Below are 12,897 nucleotides of genomic sequence, written 5' to 3' on the forward strand. Positions count from 1 at the left end.
CTCTTTGGTACTCACTTTGTAGTTCAAACCGACCACAGACCTCTCAGATGACTGATGCAAATGAAAGGTGAGAATCCAAAACTGTTGAGGTGGTCCATCTCCCTACAGGGAATGGACTTTATAGTGGAACACAGACCTGGGACTGCCCATGCCACCCTGGAGACCCCTCTCTCAGCACAGACACACTGCTTGCCAGCTTGTGTGTGCTGGTGAGAACAAAATGAGTAGGTCGACATGGCACTCCCCTCAGGGTGCCATGCCAGCCTCTCACTGCCTATGCAAGTATAGATAAGTCACCCCTCTAGCAGGCCTTACAGCCCTAAGGCAGGGTGCACTATACCATAGGTGAGGGCACCAGTGCATGAGCACTGTGCCCCTACAGTGTCTAAGCCAAACCTTAGACATTGTAAGTGCAAGGTAGCCATAAGAGTATATGGTCTGGGAGTTGGTCAAACACGAACTCCACAGCACCATAATGGCTACACTGAAAACTGAGAAGTTTGGTATCAAACTTCTCAGCACAATAAATGCACACTGATGCCAGTGTACATTTCATTGTGAAACACACCCCAGAGGGCACCTTAGAGGTGCCCCCTGAAACTGTATCCAACTCTCTGTGTAGGCTGACTGGTTCCAGCAGCCTGCCACACTAGAGACATGTTGCTGGCCCCATGGGGAGAGTGCCTTTGTCACTCTGAGGCCAGTAACAAAGCCTGCACTGGGTGGAGATGCTAACACCTCCCCCAGGCAGGAGCTGTAACACCTGGCAGTGAGCCTCAAAGGCTCACCCCTTTGTTCCAGCACCGCAGGACACTCCAGCTAGTGGAGTTGCCCGCCCCCTCCGGCCACGGCCCCCACTTTTGGCGGCAAGGCCGGAGGAAATAATGAGAATAACAAGGAGGAGTCACTGGCCAGTCAGGACAGCCCCTAAGGTGTCCTGAGCTGAAGTGACTCTAACTTTTAGAAATCCTCTATCTTGCAGATGGAGGATTCCCCCAATAGGATTAGGGATGTGACCCCCTCCCCTTGGGAGGAGGCACAAAGAGGGTGTACCCACCCTCAGGGCTAGTAGCCATTGGCTACTAACCCCCCCAGACCTAAACACGCCCTTAAATTCAGTATTTAAGGGCTTCCCTGAACCTAAGAATTTAGATTCCTGAAACTACAAGAAGAAGAGGACTGCTGAGCTGAAAAACCCCTGCAGAAGAAGAACAGAAGACACCAACTGCTTTGGTCCCAGTCTTACCGGCCTGTCTCCTGCCTTCCAAAGAAACCTGCTCCAGCGACGCTTTCCAAAGGACCAGCGACCTCTGAATCCTCAGAGGACTGCCCTGCTTCAAGAAAGACAAGAAACTCCTGAGGACAGCGGCACTGCTCCAAAAGAACTGCAACTTTGTTTCAAAGGAGCAGATTTAAAGACCCCTGCAACTCCCCGCAAGAAGCGTGAGACTTGCAACACTGCACCCGGCGACCCCGACTTGACTGGTGGAGAACCAACACCTCAGGGAGGACCCTCCTGCGACTCCGAGTCCGTGAGTAACCAAAGTTGAGCCACCACAGCGACGCCTGCAGAGGGAATCCCGAGGCTCCCCCTGACCGCGACTGCCTGAACCTAAAGTCCCGACGGCTGGAAAAGACCCTGCACCCGCAGCCCCCAGCACCCGAAGGAACGGAACTTCTGTGCAGGAGTGACCCCCAGGAGGCCCTCTCCCTTGCCCAGGTAGTGGCTACCCCGAGGAGCCCCCCCCTTGCCTGCCTGCACCGCTGAAGAGACCCCTTGGTCTCCCATTGAAATCTACAGAGAACCAGACGCTTGTTTACACACTGCACCCGGCCGCCCCCGCGCTGCTGAGGGTGTACTTTTTGTGCTGACTTGTGTCCCCCCCCCCCGGTGCCCTACAAAACCCCCCTGGTCTGCCCTCCGAAGACGCGGGTACTTACCTGCTGGCAGACTGGAACCGGGGCACCCCCTTCTCTCCATTGAAGCCTATGTGTTTTGGGCACCTCTTTGACCTCTGCACCTGATTGGCCCTGAGCTGCTGGTGTGGTAACTTTGGGGTTGCTCTGAACCCCCAACGGTGGGCTACCTTGGACCCAAAACTGAGACCTGTAAGTGATTTACTTACCTGCTAAAAATAACAATACTTTACCTCCCCCAGGAACTGTGAAAATTGCACTGTGTCCACTTTTAAAACAGCTTATTGTGTTTTATGTAAAAAGTATATATGCTACTGTGATTATTCAAAGTTCCTAAAGTACTTACCTGTTCCTCATTTATTGCCTGTGTGTATGTACAACAAATGCTTAACACTACTCCTTTGATAAGCCTACTGCTCGACCACACTACCACAAAATAGAGCATTAGTATTATCTCTTTTTGCCACTATTTTACCTCTAAGGGGAACCCTTGGACTCTGTGCATACTATTCCTTACTTTGAAATAGTGCATGCAGAGCCAACTTCCTACAACACTCTTGTGGCTGAGTTACTCCTTTTACATTTCCTTATTATGGCTGGCGATTTTAACACTTTATTAGAGCCCAATTTACTTTTTGCACAGCTAGCTCTGGAAGAGGATGAAATAAGGGGAATTCCATCTTTTCATACGCTGACAAATCAGTTCAAATCTAATCTGAGGGTGCAGCAGGTTATCGAGTTAATGCTGTCACATGGTCTACGGCCAGAAAACGGGCGTTTTCCTTCGGACATTCCAGCATGTTCCACGTTCTCTAGAGGGTCCTATAGTAGTTTGATTGATTATTTCCTTATTGATATCAGGATATGGCATGAGATAAAGGATGTAAAAGGGGGAGATCATCCCTACAGCGATCATTTCCCCCTTTTTTGGAGTGGGACAAGCGGTTTGTTGAGGTCAACCCAACAAAGCAAGCCGAGAGAGGTCCGTCCGTCCGTCCTGGAGGTGGCTAGTAACCAGCATGCATTAAGATGGGAGACCTTTAAGAACAAAGGCGCATTGCAAGCCCAAATGTCTGACCTGGTTTTGAGGTACGCAGTTCCGAATACTTATCCTGCCGATCGGACCATGGCTAAACACACAGAGTTTTTTGCTTCTTTGAAGGCTCTTTTACTAGAGTAAACAAGGTAAGGGGAGGCTCAGACCAATTAAATCAAATCCATGGTTCAACAATGCTTGCAGGAGAGCCAAAACTGCCCTTCTGGAAGCATTTAAACTATGGGATAGACCTGCTATAGTAATGGCAAGGCGTGATTACGCAGATGTAATCAAGTTTAGCTAGGCGCAGTGGCCAGGGAGCATATGGCAAGAACTGTTGGCAGCTGCCAGGGATTCAAATACAAAGCGTTTTTGGACCCTAGTCTCTAATGAAGGAAGAAACTCGAGCCCTTGGCCATATTCCTCCAAACACATGGGTCTCCTATTTTACCAAACTCTACAGCCAGGATTTCGATTCTATAGTGGGTGCAGAGGAGGAAATTGTGGCTGGGATTGATTGGGCAGGTGCTATTGCACCTTTCACTAAAAAAGAAACTGAGACAGCTATTAGGGCACAAAAACTAGGGAAGGCTTCGGGATTAGAAGGGATTCCATCAGATTTATAGAAGTCTGACCTGACATTATAGGGCCTTTATATTAATAAGGTTTCAAATGCTATCTTGGAGACCAACATCCTTCCTCATTCGTGGAAGGGTGCAATAATTGTCCCCATTCATAAAAAAGGGGACAAATCGGCCACGGGGAATTATAGACAGATTAGCCTCCTAGACAACCTCCAAAAAATCTTTTCTTTTCAGGTGTTGGGAAGGCTTAGAATTTGGATTAAAGAAAATGGGGCCTTGAGTCATTATCAGGTGGGCTTTAGGCAGGGGACAGCCACGATGGACCAGGTCTTTTGCTTTCTCACAATAAAATGGAAGGTGGTGGACCTGGAGGGGGGCAGGCTCTTCGTTGCCTTTGTTGATCTTAGATCTGCTTTTGACCTGGTCTCCCGTCCTAAGTTAAGGGAGACTTTGGCCAAAATTGGAGTCCCGGGTCCATTGCTGCATTTGATTAGAGAACTGTACACAGATAGCTCTCCATCCCTTCCCCACCTTACACTGGCAAAGCTATCTGTCGAGTTTCCCCTGCAGAAAGGTGTTAGACAAGGATGTGTGTTAGCTCCAACCCTTTTCTTGCTTTTTATAAATGCATATATCCCATATTTGCTTGATACCCAAAATGATGCACCAAAATTGGGTGGTATCAAGACACCATGCCTGCTGTTTGCTGATGACACCCTGCTCTTATGCCAAACTCCCTCTGGATTATCTAGGCTTTTGGAAAAATTCTCTGATTTTTTTTAGGGACTACGGCCTACAAATAAACTGCACCAAAGCTAAATGTATGATATTTGGTGACCCAAAATTTAGGCAAAAAAACTCCCATAACTGGACATCACACCTGTCAAAGTCCGTTATGTCCCTGAAACAAAAGACAGGAGGCATTTTGAGATCTGCGGCTAAAACGCCCACCTTTTCCACCACACCCGCAATGGATATTTATAAAGTGCTAGCTAGAGCAGGTATTTTATATGGCGCTGAGCTCTGGGGGAATGTCAAGCTCCAAGATATAGGAAGAGCAGAAAATCTCTTTATTAAAGCCCTGTTAAAAGTTCCATCTAGTTCTCCAACCTTGCCCATCCGAATGGACCTACATCTGCACTCAATTATGGTTCTTGCAGCTTTGCAATATTGGATTCGGATTTGGTCCTCAGTAGCGTTAGATCCTTATAGGACATGGCTAACAGCGCTTTTTCCGAGATCCTCAGGTTGATAAAATCCCATGGTGCAAGTATGTAAAAAGTTCTTTTTTTTTTTTTTTTTTTTTTTAAACTCTGGCTGGGGTCCTACTGGGCAGAACCCTTGCACCTTCCAAAATAAAATGCTCCCCAGATGTTAAAGGACGCATACTGGGAAAATTTACATATGTTAACGCTAGCTGCTGTCCCGTCGGGAAGTATGACAGACAGCTTCTTATCTTTCAAGTGTCACTATGAGTTCGAGCATTTTTTAGACACTATTACACAGCCAGTGGCAAGTGCACTTTATCTAAGACTTAGACTGGGATCCTTACCAGTGCGCGATCTTACCGCTAGATGGAAGCAATCTATTAGCTCGTCAAATTCTTGCCAGATGAGATGTAACACTGGAGAAACTATTAGTCATCTTCTATTCTACTGTCCAGCATTTAAAATGAAAAAGGGCCCCTTGGATAAGACCTCTTTGTAAGACATTGGGCATCAGAGACCGTCATTCGGCCCTTAGGATTTGTAGTACAAACACCCATGGGCTTGTTTGTGTGTGCTGTGGCAAAGTTTTTTGCAGCTATCTGGCGGCACAGAGCAGGTTTCATAAATTTATGGAATATGTAATTAAGGGTAGCAAAGATGTTTTCTATTGCTATTATTTCAATTTCTAGATCTGAATACATGTTTTTATTATATTAAACCTTTTTAATATTGGGAGGAGATTCATAGGTTCTGTGAACTTTTATATGTATTTGCCCAAGTATTATCTTGTGTTATTTATTTGAGAATCTAAGTTTGGTCCATCACCTAGTATAGACTCTCAAAATGATACGTGAACAAGCCATACTTATTCCCGATAGAGACTTCTGGCGTGGGATTTCTACATTTCGGATGTTGAAAACGTGGAATGTTGCTTTTATGGTACATGTGCCGAAATAAAGCTTGATTGAAATATTAAGTAACTGTACTACTGAGAAGTTGAATCAATGCATGGTGGACCTGGGGCCAGGCTCTCCCCAAGAGCAGGGGAGGATTGCTGACCACTGGGTTTGTACTAGGGTGTCCAACACGAAACATGACGGGGGTACCCAAAAGAAATTGTCAAGGAATCCTCCCTCAAAAGAAAAAGGCAGACAACCCTAAAAAATAAAGAAAAGGAGTCCTCTGTGGCCCCCTCAAAAATATGTTCAGGAGGGAGGGCCTCAAGGCACCTCACAAAACTCAAGTGGGTACTAGGGTACAAACTGAGATGCCACAAAGGCTTAGCGCTTTTACTGCAAACAGACAGGGCAATGCAGCAAGGACACTTCTTGACCTAAAAACAAACCCTATTAAACCACCAGGGTTTGCCAGTGTAGCCACAGGGGATGATTCTTCATACTGTTAGCCTTTAACTGGAAATTAGGGCCAAGCCACCGCCTTCTGGTGAACTGAATCCCAGCCACTACCCTGAAAGATACCTGTGCCTATCACACTGTTGTGCGTTACAGGCAGGCACTCTCACACCAGTATATCCCAGGTGAGGTAAGTGTTATCCCACGGAAGGTCAATGTTAGGCCTGTGGCTTTAGTGCCCCTAGAAATAGCTGGGTCTCTTAGTTGGAGAAGGGAGGTAGTCATTAGAGACCCCCCTTGACTGTCTCCTTGGTAATGACCTCCCAGAGGCTGGTCAAAGGACAAAAGAGGAGCTTGTCCAGTGGTGCCAGCCCTCTTTTAAGGATTCTGGAGGTGCTGCCCCTGTAGTGAGTGCAAGTAGGCCCCCCAAAAAAAGAAAAGAAGGAAAAGAAGGATGTGTAAAATAGGTGGGCAACTGTTAGACGAAGTTCCAGTGAGTTCAGGAGATTGTGCTTCAGTAGGAAAGAACTCTAAAGATGCAACTTGTGAAGCCCTACCTGGCTCACAAGAAATCCTGACTAGTCAGTCAACTGTTAAGCTTGAGTAATCTTACTACTTTTCCCACCTGCCTTGCTGCCAAGATGTGGGTCAAGACAGGAGGGTGGTCTTATCTGCCATCTGGAGAGACCTGGGTCGCATAACAAAGGCGGCTGGTCCTTTAAAGCTTTCTGCCCTGGAATGTCCATCCTGCCTGAAAGAGGTGGTAACACCTCTGCACAGAGCAGGCTTTGTTCCTGGCATTCGAGAGTGCTGGCTCTCCCCTCAGGAGGTCAGAAATCTGTGTTGGGTGGCTGTGCTGGTTTAGTTTAGTCAGTCAACACACTAGCGGTTGGGTAGGTGTTCAGGGTGCACCTCTAAGGTGCCATCTGGGTGCATGTTTTAATAAATATCACTGGATTCCGTGGTGGTTTATTAATATGAGATGTTAGATACCAAACATCCCTATGTTCAGAGAAGCCATCATGTAGCTGGGGAACTCGTACTGACCAGTGTCCAGTACATGTACTTAAAATGGCTTACCTGTTACTTAATATGTCTAAGAATTGACAGAGACATGGCAGGGGTCTATCACTCCTGAAGATATGGCCTCACGTGTGATGTAGTGCACCCTCCCTTAGGGCTGTAGGCCTTTTGTGGGGTGACTTACAAATATCCCATGAAGTAGTTGAGGACCAGGCACACAGGGAAGTGTGACAGGTCATCTTTTCACTTTTGTCTGCATCAATACACGCAGCCGGCAATGGCAGTACTGTGTGCATTTGGTTAGAGGTCCCCGAGGGTAGCACAATTCGTGCTGCAGCCCTTGGGGACCTTCTTGAGTACTCCAGACCCTAGGTACCAGGGGTACCTTTTACTGAGGACTTACAGAGAGTGCTAAATGTTGGACCAATTGGGAAAAAGGTGACGGATATCCTGTCCGCTGTATTACGATCCCATTATAGCCTTTGAACATTGAAATATGGCTGGTGTGAAATCCGTCACATTGTGGCGGAGTAATTAGTCTGTCAAACTCTAAATCAAGCCCTTGATTTGAAACTTTTTCCCAAGCTCTAGCTATTGAGCTAAAGCTCCAGCCTTGACCCCACCTGCTCAGGATGCAACAACATTATGACGTATAGATGAAACCAATCCTACATCATCTCTTTATCCAATTTCCCTTTACACAACTTACTAAGAGACCAATGCACCACCTCTGTCAAATTCCCTAAAAAAATAGCTTTTGGGTACCCGACCTGTTGCTTCTTCTATTGCCTAATGAACTAAATTTTCGGTACTAACGATGTAATGGTGTTTGATTGGAGGGGGGGGTTCAAACCTGGATTTCTAGCTGTAGCTCTGATTACACCTTGTTCAGGATGAGCTTGATCACCCCCACCAAGCCCATAAATCAGGTGTTGCCTATTAAAGGCACCATAAAGGCATGAGAAGGCACAAAAAAGTGTCCTTTTTAAATGACTTTTTCTAGTGGTGCATAGGAAACACAATGTGTGTGTGTTGGGGCATATGTGTCAGATAGGCTCCAGGGTTGGAATCAGTCTGAGGAAGAAAATGTCTTCTTAGACCTTACGGTTTCTTCCCGTTATGAGAAGAGTGTTTGTCTCTTTCTTTTGCTGCTTAGGCCAATTTCAGGGACAGCAGTTCCATAAGTAAGTGTGGGAAAACGTTCAGGGTTTAGAAATCTGGACTCTCTTTTCAATTATGCCATGAAGAAATTTGCCTTTCTATCCAGAAAGGTCTTGAGTGGTGAGGCGCAAAAGTGGGCTATTTGGGAGCAAAGGCGATTTTTGGAGCCACCATAAGCCATCCAAAAGTATGGTTGTCAAAGAAATGGGTTTGCAGCAACAGTAAGCACAGGGTTTGAAGCCCACACATATAGGAGGAGATATCTTCAATTGAAGAAAAAATTATTGAAAAAGTGTTCAAAATAAACACCGAAGAAAGACCTTAGAGGCTGCAGATCCCTCATTTGAAGACATCACCAGCTTTCTTATAAAAATTCATGATCCAGTCTGACCCATGGGAAGTAGGCTGATGTAAAGAATCTGCACGAACAATGTCATTTAGAAATAGATTTTACAAGCATCATGTTTGCCAAATGAAATGAGAATTGGGTCCCTGCAGCCTAGTCAATGCTATTCTCATTACGGAAGTACCCGAAAAAACTAATTTGATGGGGTAAAGGGGGTTCTGAAATTCAGGCTAGCATAAATGAGAAGTTAGACTCCAACCATTTTGTTTATGAAGGAGTCCTACACAGTCTTTGTCAACCTCCGACACAGATCTTTCTCTTTTCACAGTACTGAGGATGCCTCCAAAACTGGAACTCAACTTGTTTTTGCTCCGATACAGAGAGAGGAACAAAACCTGCCTCCAGGAAGGCTGCAGCCAGCATGTGACTATTGCTTTAAAGGGTCAATCGAGTAAAGAGAAAAAAACAGTTCTCTTTAATCACTTCTGAATTACTGACAATCACCAACTGTAAGCATTTTAGAAAGATACTTTTCTTGATGAAGTCTACTTGTGGTTTGACGCATAATTTTACGTTACTCATCAGAAGCCCTCTTTACAGAGCTGTATGTTTCGTACTGCCTTGGTAAGTACATAAAATTGGCAAATCAATATTATCCTCATCATCATCCTGAGCCTTCGTTTAGATGCAAAATGTCTGAAAAGCCAACGGAAATAGTATTTTTTTTTTTAAACCTGGCAGTACTTCATTTTGGAATCTGCTTCAACTTGTTGAATATGCTTACCTGGCTCACTGTCTATTTGTGTGAGAACGTCTTCAATGGACTCCTCTTTGTCTCTTAAACTTTCCAAGTCTGGTGGTGTGTAACCATGATGGCGACACCAATACAAAACGTGCTTTGTTGTTAGTAGACTGACACTGTTGAATTTGTGGTTCTTCTCAGCAACATCATGCAGTGTTTTTCTCACCCTCACAGCTCGTTGCCACTGCAAAAAGAAATTGTGCATTATCATCTGATTTAAACTATACAAATGTGAAGAACCATGACACTTGTCTGTAAATCACATAAAATAAATCTAAGTCATTGTGACTCACATGATTAGGTGTTTAAACTGGCTCTCAAATTCACTAAATGGATGAAGTGTACTTCCAAGCAATAAGAATAAACTCTTTGCTAAATCCTAGCCTTTACCAATTACTTCATTTGTCATCAATGAAAAAGTAGCAAAAGATGGCAAAACTGCATCAAGGAAAAATAGGGAGACAGCTGAGATGAGGTTCTCCACACATCTTTCACTGATATTCATCACTTTAGACTGCAGGGGTGATTGAACAGTGGATGTCTGAAGACTCCAAGTCAAATTGGGCATGTGTCACTACTCAGAATGCCATTCCATTTTGGTTATTTTGTCATTTTAAAGGCATAGGTGCAATTACAGTGACATTATGGTAGTATTTGAGGTGTTACCCACAAACCCTTAACACAATGAGCATGTTACTTATCTTCAGTAAGGTTCTTTCCGGTGGATACTGTAACTGCAGATGCCTCACTGTAGGAAAGTACCCTCTTTCTTGGCATGGTTACCCCGTTTGTCTGCCTGTTGTCAGTGTGTTTGACTGTGTTCACTGGGATCCTTCTAACCAGGACCCTAGTGATTATGCTCTCTCTCTTATAACTTGGTTTTTACACCCAACATTTGGCACACTGGTGCCTCCATATAAGTCCCTAGCATATGGTACCTAGGTACCCAGGGCATTGGGGTACCAGGAGATCCCAATGGGCTGCAGCATGGACTATGCCACCCATGGGGAGTCCATGCAAAGAGTTCTGCAGGCCTGCCAATGCAGCCTGCGTGGAAGGGTGCATGCACCCTTTTTCAACACAGGTCACTGTAAGTCACCCCTAAGGCAGGCCCTCGTAGCCCAGAGGGCAGGGTGCAGGTACCTGTGTGTGAGGGCACCCCTGCACTAGCAGAGGTGCCCCCACAAACTCCGGGGCCATTTTCATGGACTTTGTGAGTGTGAGGACGTCATTTTGTGTGTGTACTGGCCATAGGTCACTACCTATGTCAAGCTACATAATGGTAACTCTGAACATAGGTTTGTTTCATATCAAACATGTCGGAATCATACTCCAATACTGTTGCCAATATTGGAAGTGTGATTCCATGCACTCTGGGGGCTCCTTAGAGGACCCCCAGCAGTTCTCCAACCAGTCTTCAAGGGTTTCCCAGGCAGACCAAGCTGCTGAACAGTTCAAGCCCAGAAAAGCAGAGCAAAGGATTTCCTTTGTGAAAGGGGGGGCAATAGGTGTTAAAAGGCTTGGGAGAGGTAGCCTCCCCAAGCCACTGGTATGCTTTGAAGGGCACATTTGGTGTACTCCATGCATAAACCAGTCTACACCGGTTCAGGAACCCCCAGTCCCTACTCTGGTGTGAAACTGGACAATGGAAAGTGGAGTGACAACTCCCCCGTCCATCACAACCCCAGGGGTAGTGTTCAGAGCTCCTTCAGAGGGTCCCTGGGTTCTGCTATCTTGAATCCAAGGTTGCAGGGACCTTTGGGAGCATCTGAGTGGCCAGGCAGGTGACGTCAGAGTCCGCTCCTGATAGGCGCTCACATGGCTAGGTGACCAATCACCCTTTCAGGGCTCTTTAGGGTCTCTCTCGAGTGGATCCTCAGATTTGGCTTGCAAGATTCCAGCAGGATCCTCTGCAACCTCACTTTGACTTCTAGCCACTGGAAACGCAACTGGATCCTCCGGGAACCAACAATCTGTATCCACGAAGAAGACTCTTCTTGCAACATTGTTTCCATGCCTCCTTCCAGCTTTTGTAATATTTCCCCGGCTGTGCATTCTCTGAGGGTGGCAAGTCTTCAGTCTGCATGAGAAGGAAGAAGGAATCTCCCTTGGAGTGAAGGAGTCACTCCCCTGCATCTGCAGGCACCTACTGCAACGACGATTGGCTGCGTGGAACTTCTCTCACCCTGAGCAGCGTCGATCCTGCATCACAGGTGGTGGTCTGGAGTAGTCCTTTCGGTTCTCTCTGCCAGCTGTCCAACTTTGGGGGAGTTAAGCCCTTGCCTTCCCACGCAGGACAGTACCCCTGTCCACTGCGGTTCTTGGAGCTGCCAAGACTTATTTGCATCTCCTCCATGGGATCTTCATGCTACGTGTAGCTCCAGCCCCCAGCACTACTTCCTGTGACACACAGCCCTGTGCGTGGTTCTTCTGCGGTGTGGGACCCCTTTTTCAGTTGTGCTGCATGGGCTCTTCTGCGACTCCTATGTCCCCATCCTGTGGGGCTCCTGTGGGCGCTGCCTCCGCTCCTTTGAGCTCTCTGTGTCACTGAGGGTAACCTGTTACTCTCTCTCCTGGGTTGAGCACTCCTGGGCCTTGCTGGTCCACTTTCCACCAATTTGCCAAAATTTGTTGGTGGAATTTCTGCACCAGAACCCGACTGTAAATCTTCATTCAGCGTGGGACGTCGCCTGCATCCCTCAGGAACACTTCACTGACTCCAGTGCTGACCTTCTTCACATCACCGTCGACCAACTCCTGCATCTACAGCTGGGTGGGTAGTAGGTCCTACTCCTCCTGGACTCTTTTGTGACTACTGCCCTCAGTCCCCATCTTCCACAGGTCTCCTTTAGGAATCCACCGCTGGTTTCTTGCAATCTTGTCTGGGTGTTGCATTTTCTTCTTTTCCTTCCTTTTGGGTGGTTTGGGAAAAATCCACAAACTTACTCCTTTTCCCCTGGTCGCTAGGAGACACTATGGTACTTACCTTTGGGGTTTCGTAGTACCCCTAGCTCCTCTCTACACATTCCACTTACCTGGGTGGGAATGCTGTGTTCGCATTCCATTTTTTTTAGTATATGGTTTAAGCTCCCCTAGGGTCACTATTGTCTAACTGCATTTGCACCGTTTTCTATCACTTTCTATGCCTATTCCTGATATCTAGTGTTTATATTTAGTGTGTTACTTACCTCCTCTGGGAGGGTTGCATCTAGAACCTTTGGGTATTTGTGTCACTAAAGTACAAGTGGCTTACTTTTGGTAACGCAATATCTGGTAGAGACATATTATAGTTGCAGATTCCTTACCTTAGAATTTGCGCCCAGGCGTCAGACTGGATCCGGAGACTTTTTTGTTCGAGCAATACCCTTGTGCGCCGGTAGGTGGTGTTGGGAGTAGTACATAGAGGCCGCCTCAGTGCAGTGACGTTAGTTTCTTTCAACAACTTTCCACACCAAAGCACAGAGCTGC

At 46.5% G+C, this 12,897-nt stretch overlaps 1 protein-coding gene across 2 annotated transcripts in view; it reads right to left on the reverse strand.

Moving 5' to 3' along the window:
• Positions 1–12,897, reverse strand: part of YEATS2 (YEATS domain containing 2) — a 1,667,962-nt gene that overhangs the window by 202,922 nt on the left and 1,452,143 nt on the right. For both annotated transcript variants that reach the window (XM_069213699.1, XM_069213698.1), the window contains one exon: positions 9,412–9,613. In XM_069213699.1, coding sequence (XP_069069800.1) covers positions 9,412–9,613 — 202 coding nt within the window. The remainder of the gene's footprint in view (positions 1–9,411; positions 9,614–12,897) is intronic.

Source organism: Pleurodeles waltl, chromosome 11 (genome assembly GCF_031143425.1).
Source record: "Pleurodeles waltl isolate 20211129_DDA chromosome 11, aPleWal1.hap1.20221129, whole genome shotgun sequence".
NCBI classification, from domain to species: Eukaryota; Metazoa; Chordata; class Amphibia; order Caudata; family Salamandridae; genus Pleurodeles; species Pleurodeles waltl.